Below are 24,873 nucleotides of genomic sequence, written 5' to 3' on the forward strand. Positions count from 1 at the left end.
GCCACCATGCCTGGCTAATTTTGTATTTTTCAGTAGAAATGGGGTTTCTCCATGTTGGTCAGGCTGGTCTCGAACCCCTGACCTCAGGTGATCCACCCGCCTTGGCCTCCCAAAGTGCTGAGATTACAGGCGTGAGATACTGCGCCAGCTCCTGTTCCAGTTTAAACTGCCATTTGCAGTCCAGGAAAATGCCCTACTCTTCACATTTTCATCTGTATATATACTCTATGCGCACACAAACACATTTTTCTTTTGAGTTTAAAATGACAACTTGCTTTAGTACACATTTCTGACTATTTGTGATACTGAAAATCAGAGATACATATGTGCTCATGAAATATCTCTCCAGGTACTTTGCCCACTTATCTTTTGGGGGATAATGTTTTTCTTAAGTATTTGTATTTGAATTCTTCATATATTAGGAGTATTACTCTGTGTCATATTTGTTACATACAACCCAGCCTGTTACATGCTTTTCAATTTTATGTTTTCTGCTATGCATAAATGTAACAGTTTTCAGTGGTCAAATTAATCTTTCTGTGCTGTTATGTCTTAATTCTGTTTAAGTTTAGAAAGTTCTTAAATAGAGCAGACTGATTAAAGTGTTAAATCTTTCCCCCTCCTAAAACCCTCTAAAAGAGAAGGAGGAAAAATGGTATAAGTCCACAGGAAAAAAGAGAATAAGGGAGGTAAGAGCAATAAAGAGATGTTAATAACATTTCAAAATATGAAAAGTAGACGAATGGCTGGTAACTGAATTGGTAAAGCAGAAAAAATTGAAATAGTAACTTACAGCTAATTTGTGCTACAGGCTCAGGAACTGGAAGTACCAATACCCGCAATATCAGAGGTAGCCCAGTTAGCTCAGCTGGTAAACATAAAGACTCTAAAAGGCAGAGGTATTAGAGTAGGGTTGAAACTAGGATGCTTGGTGGAAAGTCCTTTGCCTTTTTGGAGAGCCTGAACCAGAGGGTCTGGAATCTGAGACAGCTGATAGTTAGGGTGCTCCACTGAAAACAAAGGGATCAAATGAAGGTCTGTACAGTGAACAAGGAGAATCCTAGCTTCCCTTTCCAGGGTCCAGAACACTACTAAAACACAGACATCCAGGGTTACAACCTTTCTTGAAAACCCAAAGGATAAAAAAACCAATATATGCTGACATTTGAGGGTTCTCCTTTGACAGGTCCCCACCTAATTATTCTATGGATGGGGCCTGTAGAGTGGGAACAATTTTGCCTTGTGGCTTGGATGCCAGCACGGCCACGGTAGAACAGAGCACCAGGTAGGTTCCTTAAGGTTTCTGACTCCAAGCCCTGGCTCTCAGACAGCATTTCTGGACCCAACTGGGACTGAGGGGAACTCTCTGCACTGAAGGGAAGAACACAAGCTTGGCTGGCTTCACCACCTGCTGACTGCAGAGCCCTAGGGCCTTAAGCAAACAAAGGCAGTAGCCAGGCAGTGGTTACCATGAGCCTTAGGTGAGACCCAGTGTTGTGCTGGCTTCAGGTCTGACCCAGTGCAGTCCCAGTAGTGGTGGCTACAAAGGTGCTGGTGTCACCCCTCCCCCAGCTCCAGAGAGCTCAGCATAGAAAGACTCTGGGAAAAAGTGAGGAAAGAGAACAAGAGTCTCTGCCTGATAATCCAGAGGATTCTTCCAAATCTTATCCAAGACCAGGACAGTACCTCTTAGTTTGCAAGAGACACAGTGATATTGGGCTTGGGGTGCCCCCTAATGCAGATATGGCTGCAATGACCAAAAACTTAGATCACAACACCCAAGTCCCTCCAAATACCTGGAAGGCCTTCCTAAGAAGGATGAGTACAAATAAAACCAGACTGTGAAGACTAAAATAAATACCTAACTCTTCAGTGCCCAGACACCAATGAACATCCACAAACATCACAACCACCCAGGAAAACATGACCTCACCAAACGAACTAAACGGCACCAGTGACCAATCATGGAGAGACAGAGATATATGACCTTTCAGTCAGACAGAGAATTCAAAATAGCTGTTTTGAGGAAAAAGAAATTCAAGATAACACAGAAAAGGTACTCAGAATCCTATCAGATAAATTTAACAGAGTAAAATAAAAAGAAGCAGAAATTCTAGAGTTGAAAAATGCAACTGACATGCTGAAGAATAATGCATCAGTGTCTGTCAACAGTGGAACTGACCAAGAAAAAGAAGCAATTAGTGAGCTTGAAGACAGGCTATTTCAAAGTACACAATCAGAGGAGCCAAAAGAAAAAACAAGAAAGAATGAAGCACTCCTACAAGATCTAGAGAATCGCCTTAAAAGGGCAAATCTAAGAGTTGTTGGCCTTAAAGAGGAGGTAGAGAAAGAAATGGGATGGAAAGTTTGTTCAAAGAGATAATAACAGTGAACATCCCAAACCTAGGGAAAGGTATCAATATTCAAGTACAAGAAGGTTACAGAATACAGAGCAAATTTAGCCCAAATAAGACTACTTCAAGATATTTAATAATCAAACTCCCAAAGGTCAAGGATAAAGAAAGGATCCTGAAAGCAGCAAGAGAAAAGAAACAACATACAGTGGAGCTCCAGTACATCTAGCAGTAGACTTTTCAATGGAAACCTTACAGGCCAGGAGAATGGCATGACATATTTACAGTGCTGAAGGAAAAAACTTTTATCCTAGAATAGTATGTATATCCAGTGAAAATATCCTTCAAACATGAAGGACAAATAAAGATCTTCCCAGAAAAATAAAAGCTGAGGGATTTTATCAACATGAGACCTGTTCAAGAAGAAAAACTAAATTGAGTTCTTCAGTCTGAAAGATAAGAACTTTAATGAGCAATATCATGTGAAGGAGCAAAACTCACTGGTAATAGTAAATACACAGAAAAACAGAATATTATGACACTCTAATTGTGGTGTATAAACTACCCATATCTTGAGTATAAAGACTAAAACATGAACCAATAAAAAATAATAACTACAGCTACAAGACATAGACAGTGTAGTAAAATAAACAGAAACAACACAAAGTTAAAAACCAGGGGAACACAGTTAAAGCATAAAGTTTTTATTAGTTTTCTCTTTGCGTGTTAGTTTATGTAATTGGTGTTTACAATATTGGGTTATAAGCTATTTGCAAGCCTCATGGTAAACTCAAATCAAAAAACATACGACAGATACATGAAAAATAAAAAAAAAGAAATCAAAACATACCACCAGAGAAAAGTCACTTTCACAAAAAGGAATGGAATAGGAAGGAAGGAAGGAAGGAAGGAAGGAAGGAAGGAAGGAAGAAGGAAGGAAGGAAGGGCAAAAAACAACCAGAACACATTTAAAAATGGCAGGAATAGCTGGGCACTGCTGGCTTACATAGCACTTAGTGAGGCGGAGGTAGGCAGATCACTTGAGCCCAGGAATTTGAGACCAGCCTGGGCAACATGGTGAAACTCCATCTCTATACAAAATATAAAAATTGGCCAGGCATGGTGGCACGTGCCTATAGTCCTAGCTGCTTGGTGGCTGAAGTGGGAGGATCACTGGAATCCAGGAGAGGCTTCAGTGAGTTGTGATCACACCACTGCATTCTAGCCTGGGTGACAGAGCAAGACCCTATGTCCAAAACAAAAAAAAAAAAATGCAAGAGTAACTCCTTATCAATCAATATAAATGGACTAAACTCTCCAATCAAAAGATACAGACTAGGTAAATGGATAAAACACAAACACACACACACACACACACACACACACACACACACACACAACAAGACCCAATGATCTGCTGCCTAGAAGAAACACACTTCACTTGTCAAGACACATATACTGAAAATAAAGAGATGGAAAAAGATATTCCATGCAAATGTTAACTATTTTGTCTAATACAAGGTATTAGACAAAACAGATGCAAGACAAAAACTATAAAAGAAGACAAAGAAGGTCATTATATAATGATAAAGGGGTCAATTAAGCAAGAAGATATAACAGTTACAAATATAGGCCAGACGCAGTGGCTCACACCTGTAATCCCAACACTTTGGGAGGCTGAGGTGGGCGGATCATGAGGTCAAGAGATCGAGACCATCCTGGCCAACATGGTGAAACCTCATCTCTACTAAAAATACAAAAATTAACTGGGCATGGTGGCAGACACCTGTAGTCCCAGCTACTCGGGAGGCTGAGGCAGAAGAACAGTATGAACCTGGGAGGTAGAGGTTGCACTGAGTCAAGATTGAGCCACTGCACTCCAGCCTGGGTGACAAGGTGAGACTCTGTCTCAAAACAAAACAAAACAAAACAAAATTACAAATATAAATATGCACCCATACTGGACTGCCCAGATATATGAAGCAAATATTATTACCGCTAAAGAGAGAGAGAGAGACCCCAATACAATAATAGCTGGAGACTTCAACACTCCACTTACAGCATTGGACAGATCATTCTAACAGAAAATCAATGAAGAAACATTGGACTTAATCTGCACTACAGACCAAATGGATTTAACAGATATTTATAGGACATTTCATCCAGCAGCTGAAGAATACACATTGTTCTCTGCAACATACGGATGGATCATATATGTTAGGCCACAAAACAAGTCTTTAAAAAAATACAAGTCTTGCTTTAGGTCCAAAGACAGAAATAGGTGGAAAACAGTTATTCCATGTAAATGGTAACAAAAGAGAGCTAGAGAAACTATACTAAGACAAAATAGACTAATATGATGCAAAATTGATATGAGACAAATATTGATAACAGGGTCAATTCATCAAGAAGATATAACAATTACAAATAGTTATGAACCTAACAACACAGCTCCAAAATATATAAGGCAAAAGCTGACAGAATCAAAGGGAGGTATAGACAGTTCTAAGATAATAACTGGTAGCTTTAATATCCCACTATCATTAATGTATACAACAATCCAAAGATCAATAAGGAAATAGAGAACCTGAACTACATTATAAACCAACAAGACCTATCAGACATATATAGAATACTCTATCCAATAAAAGTAGAATAAACATTCTTTTTAAGTGTACATGGAACATCTTCTAGGATAGACCATATGTTAGGTCACAAAACTTTCAATAAATTTTAAAAAGACTAAAATCATAAAAAATTATCTTCTCATATCATAATGGAATGAAGCTAGAAATAACAAAAGGAAATCTGGAAAATTCACAAACATATGGAAATTAAACAATACACTCTTTTTTTTTTTTTTTTTTTTGTATTTTTAGCAGAGACGGGGTTTCACCATGTTGGCCAGGCTGGTCTTGAATTCCTGACCTGGTGATCTGCCCGCCTTGGCCTCCCAAAGTGCTGGGATTACAGGCATGAGCCACCATGCCCAGTCTAAACAATACACTCTTAAACAACCAAAAGATCAAAGAAGAAATCACAAGGGAAATTAGAAAATACTTAAGAGACTAATGAAAACACAGCATACTACAACTTATAGGATGCAAAAATAGTGTTCAGAGGGAAACTAATAGTTGTAAACACTTAAACTAAAAAAAAGGGAATTATCTCAAGTCAATAACCTAAGTTTATATCCTAAGGAACTAAGAACAAACTATACCCAAAGCTAGCAGATGGAGAAAACTAAATATTAAAGCAGTGATAAATGTATTAGAGAATAGAAAAATAATACACAATCCAGAATCTACAAGGAACTCAGATAATTATTCAGCAAGAAAAAAACAATCCCATCAAAAAGTGGGCTAAGGACATGAATAGACAATTCTCAAAAGTAGATATACAAATGGCAAAAAGAAAAAAAAAGAAAAACTGCTCAATGTCACTAATGATCAGGGAAATGCAAATCAAAACCACAATGCAATACCACCTTACTCCCACAAGGATAGCCATAATAAAAAAATAAAAAAACAGTAGATGTTGGCGTGGATGTGGTGAAAAGGGAACACTCTACACTGTTGGTGGGAAGGTAAACTAGTACAACCACTATGGAAAACAGTGTGGAGATTCCCTAAAGAACTAAAAGTAGGCCAGGCATGGTGGCTCACACCTGCAATCCCAGCACCTTGGGAGGCTGAGGTAAGTGAATAACCTGAGGTCAGGAGTTCAAGACCAGCCTGGCCAACATGCCAAAACACTGTCTTTACTAAAAATACAAAAACTAGCTGGGCGTGGTGAGGTGCGTCTATAGTCCCAACTACTTGGGAGGCTGAGGCACAAGAATGGCTTGAACATGGGAGGCAGAGGTTGCAGTGAGCCGAGACTGTGCCACTGCATTCCAGCCTGGGTGACAGAGCAAGACTCTATCTCGCACCCTCAAAATAAATAAATAAATAAATAAATACAATTTTTAAAAAGAATTAAAAGTTGGCCAGGCACGGTGGCTCACGCCTGTAATCCCAGCACTTTGGGAGGCTGAGGCGGGTGGATCACGAGGTCAGGAGATCGAGCCCATCCTGGCTAACACAGTGAAACCCTGTCTCTACTAAAAGTAAAAATAAAAAATTAGACAGGCGTGGTGGTGGGCGCCTGCAGTCCCAGCTACTTGGGAGGCTGAAGCAGGAGAATGGCGTGAACCTGGGAGGCGGAGCTTGCAGCGAGCCAAGATAGCGCCACTGCACTCCAGCCTGGGCGACAGAGTGAGACTCCATCTCAAAAAAAAAAAAAAAAAAAAAAAAGAACTAAAAGTAGATCTACCATTTGATCCAGCAATCCCACTACTGGTTATCTACCCAGAGGAAAAGAAGTTATTATACAAAAAAGATAATTGCACATGTATGTTTACAGTGGCACAATTCACAATTGCAAAAATATGGAACCAGCCCAAATGCCCATCAATCAGCAAGTGGATAAAAAAATATATATACCGTGGAATACTATTCAGCTATAACATGGAATGCAATAATGGCATTCACAGCAACCTCAGTGGACCTGGAGACCATTATTCTCAGAGAAATAACTCAGGAATGGGAAACCAAACATCCTATGTTCTCACTCATAAGCAGGAGCTAAGCTATGAGGATGCAAATGCATTAGAATGATACAATGGACTTCGGGGACTTGTGGGAAAGGGTGGGGGCGGGGGTGAGGGATAAAAGACTACACATTGGGTACAGTGTATATTGCTCGGGTGATGGGTGCACCAAAATCTCAGAAATCGCCACTAAAGAACTTACTCATGCAACCAAACACCACCTGTTTCCCAAAAACCTATTGAAATTTTTTTAAAAAGAGAGAAAATTGTTATTTCCCTGCATCATTTTTCCTCTTGACTTCACCTTTAATGCACAATCTATAGGAGTCCTGTTGTTTAACTTTGCACTTGTAGTTAAGTGTTAGTATTTTAAACAAATTAATGCTGACTTCCTCTTCCTATAAAGGCTGCACCCTCTGGATGTATTTCAATGATTATACTAATTCCTACATCAATGAAGCAGAATTACTTTTGCTTAAAAAAAAAAAAAAAAAAGAAAAATACACAGAAGCAACAAAGCCAAAAGTTGGTTCTTTTAAAAGGTTAACAAAGTGACAAGCCTTTAGCTAGACTGACCAAGGAAAAAAGAAGATTAAAATGACTAAAATCAGGAATGAAAGTGGGGCCATTATTATTTTACAGAAATAAGATTATAAGAAAACATTATGAGCAATTGTATACCAACAAAATAGATAACCTAGAGGAAATGGACAAATTCCTAGAAACCCACAAACTACAGTTCTCCTCTGGTATTCACGGAGGATTGGTTCCAGGACCTGCAGCTAATACCAACATTCAAGGATACTCAAAAGTCCCTGATATAAAATGGTGTAGAGTATTTGCATATAATGTATGCACATCATCCTGTATATTTAAAATAATCTCTAAAATACTTATAATACCAAATACAATGTAAATGTTATGTGAATAGCTGTTATCCTATATTATTTAAGGAATAATGACAAAAAGTCTGTTACATGTTCAGTACAGATGCAATTTTTTTTCCGATTATTTTTATCTGTGGTTAGTTGAATCCATAGATGTGAAACCCACAGATACGAAGGACCAACTGAACTCAGCTAACACTACAAAAAAACTAGAAAATCTGAATAAACCCATAAAAATTAAAGAGATTAAATCTATAATTAAAAAATCTTCCAGGCCGGGCGCAGTGGCTCACTCCTGTAATCCCAGTACTTTGGGAGGCCGAGGAGGGAGGATCACAAGGTCAGGAGATCGAGATCATCCTGGCTAACACAGTGAAACCCCGTTTCTACTAAAAAATAAAATAAAATAAAATAAAAATACAAAAAATACAAAAACTAAGCCAGGCATGGTGGCATGCACCTGTAGTCCCAGCTACTTGGGAGGCTGAGGCAGGAGAATCGCTTGAACCCAGGAGGCGGAGGTTGCGGTGAGCTGAGATCGTGCCACTGCACTCCAGCTGGGGTGACAAAGTGAGACTCTGTCTCAAAAAAAATAAAAAATAAAAATAATAAAAATCTTCCAACAAAGAAAAGCCAAGGATCAGATTCTACCAAACATTTAAAGGAGAATTAACGGCAATTCTCAAACTCTTCCAAAAGATCACAGCAGAGGGAATATTTCCTAAATCATTCTATGAGCTCATCACTATCAAAATACCAGAAAAGGACCTTGCACACACACCCCAAAACAAAAAAACAGTAACAAACAAAAATCCAACCCTACAAACCAATATCCCTTATGACTATAGATGTGAAAATTGTCAACAAAATAATAGCAACCTCAATCAAGTAGCCTATTAAAAGGATTATACACTATTACCAAGTGGGATTTACCCCAGGAATGCAAGGGTGATTCAACATAAGAAAATCAACCAGCATAATGTACCATATTAACAGAATGAAACGAACCACATGGTAATCTCTACTGATGTAGAAAAAGCATCACATAGCTGGGCGCGGTGGCTCATGCCAGCACTTTGAGTGGCTGAGGCAGGTGGATCACCTGAGGTCAGTAGTTTGAGACCAGCCTGGCCAACGTGGTGAAACCTTGTCTCTACCAACAATATAAAAAACTAGCCAGGTATGGTGGCGCACACCTGTAATCTCAGCTACTTGGGAGGCTGAGGCAAGAGAATCGCTTGAACCTGGAAGGTGGAGTTTGCAGTAAGCTGAGATTGTGCCACTGCACTCCAGCCTGGAGGATAGAGCAAGACTCCATCAAAAAAACAAAAAACAAAAAAAAAGGAAAACCATTACACAAAAGAGTATCTCCAATATTCTTTTATGATAAAAATGCTGAACAAACTAGGGACAGAAGGGAATTTCCTTAACACCATAAAGGGAATTTGGGAAAAATCCACAGGTAACATCCTACTATTATACCTTCTCTGAGAGGGTGGTCCAGTATGTCTGAGGTTGAGCTTTTGACCAGTGCAGCCTGAAGACTCCACGGATACATACAGGGGAGATTTTTTTTTTTTTTTGAGACACAGTCTTGCTCTGTCCCCAGGCTGGAGTGCAGTGGCATGATCTCGGCTCACTGCAACCTCCGCCATCCAGGTTCAAGTGATTCTCCTGCCTCAGCCTCCTAAGTAGCTGGGATTACAGATGCGTTCCACCATGCCCAGCTAATTTTTGTATTTTTAGTAGAGACAGGGTTTCACCATGTTGGCCAGGCTGGTTTTGAACTCCTGACCTCAGGTGATCCAACCACCTCGGCCTCCCAAAGTGCTGGGATTACAGGCGTGAGCCACCACACCCAGCCCTACAGGGGAGATTTAAGTAAATATCTTAAAGATTATGGCAGTAAGGTTTCTCATTGATGATGAAAGTTATATACATAATATGGAAAGGAAGAAGGCTAGAGTAAATTCTTTGGTGTTTGGATAGAATTAGAAGTATCAGTTTGATTTCATGGTCTTCAACATATATACAGCTCTAAATATAGATAAGTCTATGGATGCATGTGTGTATACACACATACAGGTCCTATTTCTATCAGCTGAAAGAACCCAGTAGAACTACTGACTCCCCGGAAGCAAGAAGTACTACACTTAGCACCCAGAGCTTGATTTCTAAATACCATTTTCCACTTAAAGAAGACACGGCTCTTAAGAAAAATGCTAACGCCACGGCTGGGGTGGAGAAAACACAAGATAAACCTGGAATGTTTACCGTACCAAATGTAAGGAAATGCTTGAAGAATAATGGGGATATGTCAGAAGTACACCAAAGAGTAGAGCCGGCTCCAAGGGGCTCTCACCAGCCAAGGTGAGATAGAACTTGAAAGGTCCCAAAGAGATTCATGATAAAGCTTATTACAACTGCCCCTCCCTTCGTCTCAAAACATTATCTCTTTAAAACTGACTAAAGGGCAGACAGAACTCTGTGTTTCTAGCAGCACAGCCCCCAACCTCATATGCCCTCTCAAATTCTACCTGCTACACCACTACAAACTTCCCTATTTATAAAGAGACCAGTGCCAGGAAGGAGGCTAGGATTTGAGCAGATTGTCCACTTACCTCAGAGGCCATTAGGACTAACTCCATCATGTCTTATATGCCTGTTTACAGAACAAATACAAAGCCTCGAAACTCATAGGTTATCCCTAAACCCACATCCATATGGCATCGTGGGATGCCCTCAAGTCTGACACAATTTTATGACTGTCCTTGCTCCACCAAACCCTTTCACTGTTTGTTCTGGAACTCACAATCTACCATTTGGAAAACTGCTTATATCCTAAACTCCAAATCTTTTCCCCTTTTTGTCTAAGGAAACAAGACTGTCTCCTGAGGACACCATTTCCTCTGCAGCTCTCACAAATGGTGTCACTTTTCAATCCTTCATATGATTGCATCTAGAGCTAAGGTAGGTCTCCTTGCTCTTCTGTGTTTCTAGACTTCCTTCCATTTGCCATCCTAAAATTTCCAACTCCTCTGAAACACGGGCCAACTGACTATATTCCCTGCAACTGTTCCTTGGGCAGTTGTATAAAAAACCTTCCACAATTCCTTCATTCATAAACTTTGGCACTATCTTATGCTTTCTTTCTCTACCACTATTTCTGCCATTGTTTTTGGCAACTTCAATATCCAGACAAAAAAACTGCATACAACACACTAGCCTCTCAGTTTCTGGACCTGTCTGTTTCCAACAATCTTGTTCTCCACCACACCTCAATGCCCATACCCATGATTATATCTTACATTCAACTACAACCCTCCAAATCTCAATTTCAAGCATTCCATAACTAACCATTACCTCTGACTTCTTATCTCAGCCCCTCAATACAATTCCACCATCACAATTTATTTATTTGTCCAAACCAAGTCCACACAAAGCTGAAATTCCATAATCCCTCACTATAATAACTCCCTTGCCTTTTACTCCCTTCTGTGTTACATTCACTTGCTAAAACCAAAACGTGATTAAAATCAACTGTTGCTCTTATCCTTACCTCTATCCAAACAGCTAAACGTGACTAAAGAGAGCGTCGTTTTGTCACCAGGCTGGAGTGCAGTGGCGCAACCTTGGCTCACTGCAACCTCCCCCTATTGGGTTCAAGCGATTCTCCTGCCTCAGCTTTCCGAGTAGCTGGGATTACAGGCGTGTACCACCACGCCCCCCCTAATTTTTCTATTTTTAGTAGAGACAGGGTTTCATCATGTTGGCTAGACTGGTCTTGGACTCCTGACCTCCACCTTGGCCTCCCAAAGAGCTGGGATTAGAGGTGTGAGCCACTGTGCCCGGCCAAAAAAATACTTATTTTAAAATATCTTAAAGACTCATAAATTGGAGGCCGGGCGCGGTGGCTCACGCCTGTAATCCCAGCACTTTGGGAGGCCGAGGCGGGTGGATCACAAGGTCAGGAGATCGAGACCATCCTGGCTAACACGGTGAAACCCCGTCTCTACTAAAAATATAAAAAAAATTAGCCGGGCGTGGTGGCAGGCGCCTGTAGTCCCAGCTACTCGGGAGGCTGAGGCAGGAGAATGGCATGAACCTGGGAGGCAGAGCTTGCAGTGAGCCGAGATTGCGCCACTGTACTCCAGCCTGGGCGACAGAGGGAGACTCAGTCTGGAAAAAAAAAAAAAAAAAAGACACCTAAATTGCACAAATAATATAAAGAACTCCCATGTACCCTTCACTCAGTTTTCTCCAGTGGTAACAGCTTACATAGCCATGGTCAAAACCAGGAAAATTACTTTGGTATGTAATATATTGCTATCTACATACATACATATATATATATATATATATATATATATTTAAAGGAGGATAGCCCATACATTTTCAAAAGATCACCCATAGGAAGAGGGGGAAAACAAGGTGGAGCTTGACCTCTTTTAACACATCTTATTTTGTAGATTTGACTTTGGAACTATGTAGGTATTTTATATTATTGTAAAACTAAATTGAATTTGAACAAGCAATCCCTAAAAATAAGTTAGCTTAAATGAGTATTCACTTGGTGGTATAACAACAGAGTATAACAATTTTAAATGATATCAAAACTATATTATCTGGCTGTCTATCTAAACTATATTATCTGGCTGTCTATCTATATTAGGGTATACTCTTTGTACAAAAAGAACTGAAAAACAATTTAAAACATTTTAGTAATCATAATATTGGTGGTAATGTTGGTACTGTTAGGCAGTAAATGTGTAAGATAAGTCTGGAACATTCTGTCATAGTAAGTACACAAGGTAGCAAGGAAGGTACCAAAAAGTATATAGGTTGTTTCAAAAGGACTTGGGCACCAACCTTAAGAGCTCTCCTTGAACAAAGATGGGACAATATGAGCATCAATAAAGACAATAACTGCAGTGAATTGAAAAACATCAAGTATGTTTAAACCTATGAATACCTAATGATACTTGAAAGCAAAACACAAAAAATGAATTATTACCAGTGGACTATGCTAATGAACCAATTCATTCTTTTGAAAAATTGGTAACTAAATAGAATCCTTTCCTATGAATTGCACTACTAAGGAATCAGAAAATGTGAGGAAATTTCTCTATACAGAAATATCCAAGCTAATAAATGAAAAAGAAATATTAGAGTAGCACACCATTTTGCAACCCCTGATGAATTAGAGTCTAGGCACTAAGCTGCTAACATTACACAAGACAGCCAACCTCCAGGCAGAATGATTAAATATTACATTGAGGTTTTTACAACCAATAGCTATTCTATCTAAATTTCTTTCAAGTCAGGAGTTCTACTAAACTGATCCATCCTTTTCACTTATGATCACTAAATTGGGTCAGCAAACTTTCTATAAAGAACCAGATGGCAAATATTTTGGGGTTTCCTGGACATAGGGTCACTGTTGTAATTACTTAAACTCTGCCGCTGCTATTGTAGCATGAAAGTAGCCTTAGACAATAGGTAAAAGAGTGGGTGTGACTTTTTTTTTCTTTGAGATTAATGGGCTATAGTCTGCTGACCTGCTCTAAATGACAAGGTAGATAAATCAATGATCCCTAATGATAAATTAATTTTTCCCAAAAGAAAAGTTAATCTGGTGGTTATTATTCAATCCTCAAATTGAAATCAGCAGAAGGAATAGTCAACATTATTTTCTGGCTAACCATCTCTTAATTTATTTTGTTAATTTAAAATGTGTGGTAAGCATCAAATGTATTTTGACAACTCCAAGTCCAAAGTTTATAATTTCTCAAATTGTAATAAAGCAGATCTTATATGTTAGGGATCCAGTAGTAATTCCTTATTTACTGAATTAACTTGATACATACAGGTATAAATACATGGGTATATACACAGAAGTAATTTAGATGGTTGGACATTTTACCTTATCAGAAAACCAAATGAGCCTGGAATCTTCATAATACCTAAACATGCCGTATTTAGGATCCAATAATTCCCTCATGATGAGCAAGAAAAATTCTTTGCGCACCCCTCCTGCATCCACAGCATCTTCTCCAACAAATATAACCTAAAATGGCACAATGCAAACACCGAATAGACTGTAAAGAAATGAAAGTACATTCTGGAGACCCTAGAACATGTTATTTATTACTAATACTCTAAAATTAATAGTTTAAAATATATATAATTTTATTTATTAAGTTTAAAAGATTCACTAAAAACAAATAGGAAAATTTTAAACATAGCTTCTGAATAAAAGTCCCAATTATACCACAGAAAATGTCAAATTACCTTGAGTGGCTTCTTGTAATCTATGTTCTTTGTTTTCCTAAGGACTTCCATTGCATCTCCTACAATATTTTCTCTACGCACCACTAGAATTAAGCAGGGATTCACAGATTCAATCACTGGGAGAAAAAGAGAGGAGACATTCTGCCTGTGGGCCTGATCAATAGCCATCTAGAAAACAAAAGATTAACATTTTAACAGCAATGCTACAATAAAGCTACTGTGACTGAAACAAGCTAACCTCTACCTATTAGTTACAGGTATTCTATAATTTCTATGCTACTGAATTAACATAGCACCTAACAGTATCCAGTACAGCATAAAACTTAATAAACTGAGCATAAAGAGTACCCTTTTGAATGTTTTTATACTAATGTATAATGTATAACTCATAACACCATTAAAGTAAGCCAGTACAGAACGGTAGTAATACTGATAAATCTGAGCATTGGTTTTTCTAAAAAACATTCACTGGAGGGGAGGGTAAAGAGTGAGGAGCAAAAACAAACCTTTAAAGAGTATAAGGAACAGGCTGGGCGCGGTGGCTCACGCCTGTAATCCCAGCACTTCGGGAGGCCAATGAGGGCAGATTACTTGAGGTCGGGAGTTCAAGACCAGCCTGGCCAACATGGTGAAATCCTGTCTCTACTAAAAATGCAAAATTAGCAGGGCGTGGTGGTGTGTGCCTGTAATCCCAGCTACTCAGGAGGCTGAGGCAGGAGAATCACTTGAACCTGGAAGGCAGAGGTTCCAGTGAGCTGAGACTGTACCACTGCACTACAGACTGGGCGACAAGAGCGAAACTCCGTCTCAAAAATAAAAAATAAAAAACAAAGAGTAAGGAATGATCTGGCTAAGGAAGTATTACACAAATTCACTTAACTGAGTGATCATGGTATGTGCTCACGAACCAAGGATTTGACTTTTACCATTTAAAACTTTTGTTCTTTTATTATGGTTCTCCCTGAGTTCTTGTTCTAAAATGGAATATCCCATGGTAAAATCACCAAGTTATTAACTTACCGTTTTAACAAAGACCTCCAAAAAATTGGCTTACTAGCTGTTAGTATAGAACACTACAAAAATATTTAGAATACCAAATGCATTTATTTGAACAGAATAAAAATGGTTACCAAGATTTGAAGGTTTTTAATTTTTTAAAATATTTTTAGACTATTAAATATTTAAGCTTTCTTTTCATCCTTTCCTTAATCCTTAGTTGGTATAGTCAGATATTCTATACCAGAGGAAGCAGCTCAAAATCTTTTTTATTTACAGGATCAAATGATAAAGCAAACTTACTGTAACCCTTTAAAGTCATAATATGAAGTAGTTTTAAAAATCCTCTCTATAAATGAAAGAACTCTCAACATAAAATGGATGGGAAAGGGTGATAGGAAGGGGAAAAGAAAGAGGAATAGGAGATAATGGTGACCAACCCCAGGAAAATGTTTAATACCTTATTATTGAAACTTTCTTCAAGGAAATTTCACATCTTCTTCCTAACAAGAGATCAAATGCTTCCTACTTTTAACATCTCTCACCTCTAGTGACTTCCATCTCTTACCAAGCATATAAAAAGGGGACATATAATGAAACAAGATTTTGAAACAAACCAACATCTTATCAAGTAAACTAGTAAAACGGTTTATAAAGATTGAATATTTCTGTAATGAAAGAGGCTTATACAATTTTTAATATATAAAATGATTATAGGTTAAGTTATTCCATTTTCACTGCAACATTTTTTTATAAATGCTCTCATAAGAATATACATATCACATGCAGCAGTCTTCTTTATAGCTACCCAAAGTACTTTGTGTACCTTCATTACTGATCCTAGGAAAATTTCAAATATTTACTGTCCAGAAACATCAAAGAAACAATTAAAAAAAAAAAACCCTCTCAAATAATATTTTACCTGCATCTGTAAGACTGCATCGGTCTGTAACAGAGTAGTTTTTGCTTGGGCATCAAATACAAATGGATATGTACAGATTGTAACAGGGATATCTGCCAACTGGAAATAAAAAATTAACTTATTAGTACAAGTTGATTTGTGATATACTTACTGTGGATGCTGACATTTCTTATAAAGTGGACTACATTCTTTGTTTATTCACTCATGTGGTTCTGGAATTACAAATAAAACATGCTGCTTACAGAATTATTAAAAATTAAACGAGGCATTGGAATAAACCCAATTCCCAATTTTAGGGGGTGACTGTATACTTGAGAGTCTATACAATCATATACTGCAAGTATCTTTTGCTTAGCATATGTTAATTGCAAATCTCAGTGAATGAGGTTGCAAATTTGTTCTAAAATTGGGGGCTCCTATGTTAAATGTGATAGCCAATTCTTACATATTAGGGCAACTGCAGCAACTGAGGCTAATGATAAGTAATCTGTCTATTCCTTCATTTAACAGATATTGAGTATAATGTCATTAGGGTATCAAAATTATTATGAGTCCAATAATCTGTTCATTTACTTAATATACAAAAAAGTACCATCAGTATTACTATTCTGTTAGCCTTTAAAGTTAGGAAAACTGATCTATTATTATCATTATTAGACATTAGACACTTTATAGACAATTACTTATCCTGGCAGGTAATGTATTGATTGCTAAGTATTTTAATAGTGCAGTAAAATATAAAGAGTTATGAATTGCCAGTCACACATTCTTGTAGTTGGAGGACGACCTACTTCTACCATCTACCCAGTAAAACAATATGTTTGTGCCTGCCCTGACTCAGAGCCCCTGCTATGAGACTTCTAATGAAGAATTAATACACCCTAAAACAATCCACTTCTTAGTGATTAGACAGTTCTTTATAGTCTGAATCTGCATTTTTTTTTTTTTTCCCCAGACAGAGTCTTGCACTGACGCCAGGGCTGGAGTGCAATGGTGCGATCTAGGCTCACGGCAACCTTCGCCTCCGGGGTTCAAGCGATTCTCCTGCCTCAGCCTCCCGAGTAGCTAGGATTACAGGTGCCTGCCACCACACCCGGCTAATTTGTTTGTATTTTTAGTAAAGATGGGGTTTCACTAGGTTGGCCAGGCTAGTCTTGAACTCCTGACCTCATGATCCGCCCACCTCGGCCTCCCAAAGTGCTGGGATTACAGGCGTGAGCCACTGTGCCCAGCCTGAATCTGCATTTCTATATATCACTATGCATCATTTAGTCTTTGCTTTGCCCCTGCTGGGAAGTGTACGTAGTTTAAATATTTTAAGTCCTAATCATGCTCTCCCTAAATTGTATTTTATTCCATTCTAAACATTCACTCTTCAGTATTTTTCATGTGACAAGGTTTACCTCCATCCTATATTTGTGGCACTGCCTAGCTAATGACCATAAAAACTAATTTTACTTCTCTGAAATTCAAAAAGATTTAGATATCTCTAAAGTACCCTTTGGCTTCAAAACTCTTATGTTTTCATAATTTTATGTGCTAATTCTATTTGACAATGAGGAAGCAAACAATATTAGAGCTATAATTTAAAGCTAACTCAAAATGCTTCATTGGTTCAGGTGCTGGGAAAAACATAGCAACCAACAAAACGCAAATCAAAGCAAAACCTGACATCTATAATGGATAAAGAAAGTATTATAATGTTCCCAAGTGTTAAAAGGGTAGTCTAGGGTTGTTGATTACTTAAACCAAAGTGCTAGAACTTTATATATTAGAAGTGAGAAAGATAATCATACAAAAAGTTTAACTTTGTGACCATTCTGAGTATCAATTAATCAATTTTAAAAATGAAGTTTGTTTTACTTCTCTAATATAAAATGTTTTCAGCCACATTAGGTAGGCATTTGCTAAATTTTAAAATAAAAGTTTGCTTTTTTATATTCTGAGGACACATTACATTTTATACTGGAAGACTTGAGGAGGACAGAAACTATTCTGAAGCAAATATTGTTGAGGCATCATATAGGTGTAATGTTAACAGAATTTCATTTTCTTCAGAAAACTTCTGAAATGTTATACAAGATAATCTCTACAGACTCTATTTTAAAAAATGATACATATATATCTATTTATTTACATTTTTTAACCACACCAAAAAAAGGAATCTTTGGCTCTTCTATTACTCAGGAGAAAATGGAGTATATTTTACTCTAAACATGAGCTTTATTACACCAAACTTACCTCAGTTAATCCATGGTTGACATCCTAAGACAGCAGTGCAGAATATAACAATAACGAGGAAAGAGCAATGTTAGTGTCCAAATTTAACTATTTCTATTCAAGGTAGCATTTCATATATTTTGCTACAGCAGAATATTGAAGTAATGAGGTAGAAAATACATCTACAATCAAATACACCCCCTACACATGCATCTTATATATCTATTAATGTAAGATCTTTGTTTCAGGTACCTTGTGATCATAAAATGATTGAGGCTTGAACATAATGAAATTTGTTTTCAGCAATTAAACACCCCCATTTGCAGAATTTAGGCAGAATAAGAAAACTAATCCTATGCCTGGCTTAGTCTAAAAAAAAAATTTATGGCTCAGTTTTTCCACTTAAAAAAAAATGGAAAAAACATTCCTCAGACTTTAAGACTTTAAAATCTCAGCAAAATGTCTGACAGTGTTTAGTAGATTAAAATGCCATATGGACACAAAGTAAGAAAAAATTAGCCATAAATTGTTTTTATTTGACAGAAAAAAAAAGAGTAAAACATAAGGTATCTTACATTAAGCATTCTTTAAAACTGAATTAATTTAAAATAGAAAGTACAGGACAGGGAAAAAGGGTTGGTAAGCAAAAAGAAATGAAGAGAGAAAGATATATTTATTAAGGCAGTAATAGTGGAAATTATAATGAAAGCTTACCACTTTATTGAACAGAAATGTACATTTTCTTGTAGAAAGTTTCCACATATGCTCAGAGCACAGACTCGTGTAAAGCACCAGAATCTTCAGAAATATGTTACTAAATTTGTGGATGGTGCCTTGTGTTGTGAGGAATTAATTTTACCCCAGAAGAGAGGGCATTGCCCTGGATTACTAGGAGGTGACCTATAGACCTGTGCAATATCATGCCTGATAGGAGTGTCTTTGTTTGCCTGGCGCTTTAGCCACTGGACAATGTGACTTATGATAGGGGCTTGGGCCATGTGCTGTCAGTTCTGCTTCCAGAAGAGCTGGGAACTAGAGGTCACTACAGGAGCAGGATGTGATTGAACCCCAGTAAAAACTCTGGGCACCAGGGTTCTGGTGAGCTTCTTTGGCTAGAAATACTCTGTATTGTTACACATCTATGCCAGGAAAGTAATTCATCCATGACTCTACAAGGAAAGGACAACAGAAGCTCTGCCTCTGGTTATCTTTCCCAGACTCTGCTCTGTGTGCTTCTTCCCTTGGCTGATTTTTGTTCTCAGATGGAACTTTCTATTTGTCACTATTAAAAGCCTAAAATTTTTTTTTTTGAGACGGAGCTTCGATCTTGTTGCCCAGGCTGGAGTGCAATGGTGCAATCTCGTCTCACCGCAACCTCTGCCTCCTGGGTTCAAGCGATTCTCCTGCCTCAGCCTCCCGAGTAGCTGGGATTATAGGCATGTGCCACCACGCCTAGCTAATTTTGTATTTTTAGTAGAGATGGGATTTCTCCATGTTGGTTAGGCTGGTTTCGAACTCCTGACCTCGTGATCTGCCCACCTCAGCCTCCCAAAGTGCTGGGATTACAGGCGTCAGCCACCGCACCCAGCCAAAAGCGTAAATTTTAAACAGATTCTTGGATTTGTGGTCCACATCCATCAGCTCATATAACCTTAGCACCTGTCACATCCCCAGTAGCCTTTCTAGAACTACTACCTTCACCATGAAGCTCCCTGGTTTTCCCAGTTCAAACTTGGGCATCTTCAGCATTTTTACTTTTCTAACAAGGACAAGCATGGAGAGGATAAATAGACTGGCAAGCCTTTTCTTTATCTTTTCCAATGTTTATTGACCACTTCTTTCAAGTCACTTGTCTGAACCTCTTGGATCATGATTTTCATCACTTTCTTGTGGATTTGGCGGACCTGTTGGTGCTGAGAGTAAGAGGTCTTCTGTACCTGACCGTTGCGTTTCTTAGTAAAACCAACACAGAACAGATGAAGCAAATAACCATTAGTGGTCTTGACATTAACATGAGCTTCTTTCATGATCTACCAGTTTTTCACCATGGAACTCATTTTGTCACAGGTAAGATCCATGCTATGGAAGTTAGGTCGTTTAGCACCTCAACATCCTCAGTAGTCAGCTTGAATTTTTAAAATGCAATTTCATCATTCTGCAGATCAGAAAGGTTCACTTCAAATATACACAACACTTGAGTCCATCAGATATAATTTTGGTTCCTTGAGTCCTGGTGACTAGTGTTTCTCTCCAATATTTCTTATACTAAACATAGCATGTGCTTTCATATCATATCTATCTTTTTTAGAAAGTAGATTAACCACTTCTTTGCTCCCTATTTGTCACCTTTCATAAGGTGCTTGTTCTTGCCAAATGTCATGGTGCTGCTCAGAGAGTCAAAAAGACCCTTGGCTGATTTTAACCTATTATCCTTTCCCTGTAATAAACCCTAATCATCAGTGTAACAATTTTCAGTGAGTTCTGGGAGGCCTCGTAGCAAATTATCAAACCTAAGGGTAGTTTGGGGGACCCTCCCCAAACTCACAATTGGTATCAGAAGTGAGGGCAGTCTTGTGTAAACTGTTCTCTTTAACTTTGTAGTTGACTGAGTTCCCACATGTCACCAGCGATATTATTGGAGGATTTAAGATATTAGCAAAGACTTTGGGTTCTCTCACTATATTGTGTTAAGTAAAGCCAAAGCAGTGTAAGCATAAGCAAAACATCACTCTATGCAAATCCTATTCAGAGGAAGAATATTATTGACAAGAATTTCTTTAAAAAAATTCACAGTACCAAGTTATTACCACATAAATGCTCCAACTGGCAGTGTAAACAAGATGAAAGTCTTTAGAGACTGTTCTGCAAAAAAGCCTTTCAGATTACACTCTGTTTAGCTAGAAGGCAATATAAAAGGAACATCTGAAATCCTTTTATAGTATACCTTGTGGGACTTTTTTTGAAAAAAGAACTTTATTATTTTAAAGCAGCTTTAGATTCACAGCAAAATTGAAAGTAAGGTGCAGAGACTTCCAATATACCCTTATCCTCACATATGCACAGCCTTCATATCACCAATATTCCTCTTGTAGGACATTTAAAAAGTGCTATTACTACTAAGAAAGTTTAAATAAGCAAAAAAAAAAAAAGCCTATAAAAATTTATCTATGGCCTGCTTGATAACTATACTATATACCAAGGGAGTTTATAGTATGGGAGATGGATTTTCTCCTTAGCTAGACAATGAAATATTAGTATGTATGCATTATCTTTTTTACTACTACATGTAAGTAGATATAGATGTTATACATATCATTATACACTGGGTAAGTCAGTAAGATAATGTTAGAATTTATAGTGTGAGTAACCCATACTGAGCAGAATATAATTTGGTTACACTAAAAATTGGGACAGAAAGATGTGAACTGGCAAGAATATGAAAAATAATAGGACATATGAAAAACTTCAGAAAAAGAGAGATGATTAGACATTAGGTATAATCATTTTTCTAAGAGAGAGAGGCACCAAAGGGAAAACCAGATAAAGATAATTAACTAAAAGTATCAGAAAGGGAAGAAAAAATAGCAAAGAGTTTGGTAGTAACCAATAAGGTATTTTTACAAACAATTTAAAAGCAAAGTTAAAGGAGGATAAGGAAACTGAGAATAGTACCTAGAAAATGCTCTTAGAAAATGTTTCATTATAGTGCACATAGAGAAAGGCAGCAAGAGAACAGAGTTATTAGACACATCAGAATAAAAGCTACTGCCAAATTTGTAGCCTGTGTCAAGGTAGCCAGCAACAATAATCACCATTTTATAAAGACTTAACTGTGTGCCAGAAATTACTCTAAGTCCTTCACAGGGATCATATAAATTAATCTTCTCAAAACTTTTTAAGGTAGGTACTAATATCCTAATTTACAGAAAACAAAATGAAATCTCAGAGAAATTAAGTAATTTTCCCAAGGACAGAACTGAATATATGCTGAGGTGGGATTTGAATCCAGGCACTCTCATAAAAGTTACTCTGCTTTCTCATCATACATATTTATGTTGTGAGTTAGAATTCTTAATCATTACAACGTTCTCCATAATAAATTAACTTAATTTGCCAATTTGTAATGTTATTTACTATTTATTTATTTTTTGAGATGGAGTCTCACTCTGTCGCCCAGGCTGGAGTGCAGTGGCATAATCTCAGCTCACTGCAACCTCCACCTCCCGGGTTCAAGCCATTCTCCTGCCTCAGCCTCCCAAGTAGCTGGGATTACAGGTGCCCGCCACCATGCTTGGCTAATTTTTGTATTTTTAGTACAGACGGGGTTTCGCCATATTGGCCAGACTGGTCTACAACTTCTGACCTCAGGTGATCTGCCCACCTCAGCCTCCCAAAGTGCTGGGACGTGAGCCACCGCACCTGGACTGTAATGTTATTTACAATTATAAATTTGTTGTGGTCTTAGAGTTCTTTTAAGAGCTAAACACCAAGAGTTTAGAACTAGTTTAATTTGTGTATATATTTATATAATATGTAAGTGAACACTGGGCTTCTTAAGAAATTGTTCTTCTTTATAAGGGTCCACATATCCCTCCAAATGTTCTGAATCCTTTCAAAAACACTGCTAAAAGACGTAGGGTACCCTGGTTGGTGTGTGAGGGTTTATATGCAAAGTCTTGGTATGAACAAGGTTCATTTCCTGAAGAATCAATTTTCCTCAATGACAAATAAATTAAATCTCTTTTATACTGCAATATCTATTATGCCCATAATGCAAAATTTGCATTTAAAGATAGAAAATTAGCCTCAGTTCAAGTCTTGCTGAGGGAAGGTTAAATCCTTAAGAAATATGTTATTTCTCCTGCCATCACAGGTTCTCTAAAGGAAGAGTTTGAGAAGCTTTACCTAGGTCAGAGATGAAGAAAAAAGGAAATATTTATTCAAAACTGCTGAGGTCAATTATTTTCTTTCTTAAAAAATTATCCCTTGATTCCAGCTACCACTCCATTTTTTTTTTGTTTTGTTTTGTTCCTCTTCAATGCAGAACTTCTTCAAAGTATTGCCAATGGTTGTTACTGCTTCCTTACCTCTAAATTTCTCTTTACAACATCCCAACCCTAGAATGGTATTATCAAGATTACCAATTACCTTCATGTAACCAAATTCACTGTCAGTTCTAAGGTTTCATCCTCCTTCTCTGCAGCATTCAACAGTCTCTCTTTCACTTTTAAATTTTGGTTTCCAAGACTCTCCTAGTTTTCCCTCTACCACACCTGCTTTTTAATCTTTGTGGATTTCTCGCCTTTCCTCACTTCATATCCAATCCATCAGTGATTTTTATTTTCCTTTTGTCTCCAAGATTCCCTTTTATCTCCAAGACATATTCCAAGTCCATTTCCTTCTTCCATCTAAACAACCATCATCCTAGTCAAACCCATCATTTCCTCTCCCCTCATCTACTAAAATATAGCTTTCTCATGGATCTCCATCTTTCATTTCTGTCCCGTTCCCTACACAGCCAACAAACTGATTATTCAAAAAGATCAGATTAAGTTTCCCCTGTTTATCATTAACACTTTAGATAAAATCCAAATTCCTAATCCTAGTTTACTAAACTCTCTATGATCTGGCCCCTGCCCATTTCTCTGTTCCCTCCTCACTCCCATAAGCCATGCTGGCTGTTTTCCTTTCTTTCTTTTTTTTTTTTGAAAGGAGTCTCACACTGTCGCCCATGCTGGAGTGCAATGGTGCAATCTAGGCTCACTGCAACCTCCACCTCCTGGGTTCAAGCAATTCTCCTGCCTCAGCCTCCCAAGTAGCTGGGATTACAGGCGCCCACCACCATGCTTGGCTAAGTTTTTGTATTTTTAGTAGAGACGGGGTTTCACTATGTTGGTCAGGCTGGTCTCGAACTCCTGACCTCGTGATCTGCCCACCTCAGCCTCCCAAAATGCAGGGATTCCAGGCGTGAGCCACCACACCTGGCCTAATGCTCGCTTTTTTCTGTCCTTCAATCATGTCAAGCTTGTTTTCACCTAAGGTATTTTACCAAATGTTCATTGTTCTTGAAATTCTCTCTGCCCTGATCTTAAAGGGCTGCTCCTTGTCATTCAGATTAGTACTCATACTTCATTAGATAAGTCTTTTCTGAAACCTATCTTTACTAAGTCCCCTCATTTTAATAATACATATTATTAGCTGGTATTTTTTGCTTTGTTGGACTATTGCCAATCTTGCCCAGTAGATTACGAATTTCATGAGAAACAAGGCTCTGTCCGGTTCACCACTGTATTTCCAATACCTAAATCAGTGCCTGTTATACAACAGATTCTCACTGTTTGTTGAATAAACAAATGAGTAGACCTAAATCTATAGAATGGCTATAAACCTGACCCAGCCTCAAAGTGACTCAGGAGAAAAGTCAATGAGTCTCTCCCAGTCCAGACCCAAGTACACTAGGGAAGGAAAAGATGTCTAGAAGCAACCTGATTCCGGGAGGTGGGAGTATCCTAAAAACAGCGTGCACTAACCAGATTGCCATTCAAAAACTACTGTACTTTTTTAGTGCTTACTAGACATATTCTAGACACTGTCAGAGGTGCTGGTTGACTG

General features: G+C 38.0%; 1 protein-coding gene across 27 annotated transcripts in view; it reads right to left on the minus strand.

The window, feature by feature from the left end:
• Positions 1 to 24,873, minus strand: part of HERC4 (HECT and RLD domain containing E3 ubiquitin protein ligase 4) — a 154,570-nt gene that overhangs the window by 20,735 nt on the left and 108,962 nt on the right. For 15 of the 27 annotated variants that reach the window (XM_003830302.5, XM_055092894.2, XM_055092886.2 and 12 more), the window contains 3 exons: positions 16,042 to 16,140; positions 14,124 to 14,291; positions 13,756 to 13,899 (listed from right to left, as the gene is read on the minus strand). In XM_003830302.5, coding sequence (XP_003830350.1) covers positions 13,756 to 13,899; positions 14,124 to 14,291; positions 16,042 to 16,140 — 411 coding nt within the window. Of the gene's footprint in view, positions 1 to 13,755; positions 13,900 to 14,123; positions 14,292 to 16,041; positions 16,141 to 18,282; positions 18,307 to 24,873 lie in introns of all 27 variants that reach the window. The other 12 variants (XM_063607693.1, XM_034930671.3, XM_003830303.5 and 9 more) reach the window with 1 other exon arrangement.

This window comes from Pan paniscus, chromosome 8 (assembly GCF_029289425.2).
Source record: "Pan paniscus chromosome 8, NHGRI_mPanPan1-v2.0_pri, whole genome shotgun sequence".
Taxonomy (NCBI): domain Eukaryota; kingdom Metazoa; phylum Chordata; class Mammalia; order Primates; family Hominidae; genus Pan; species Pan paniscus.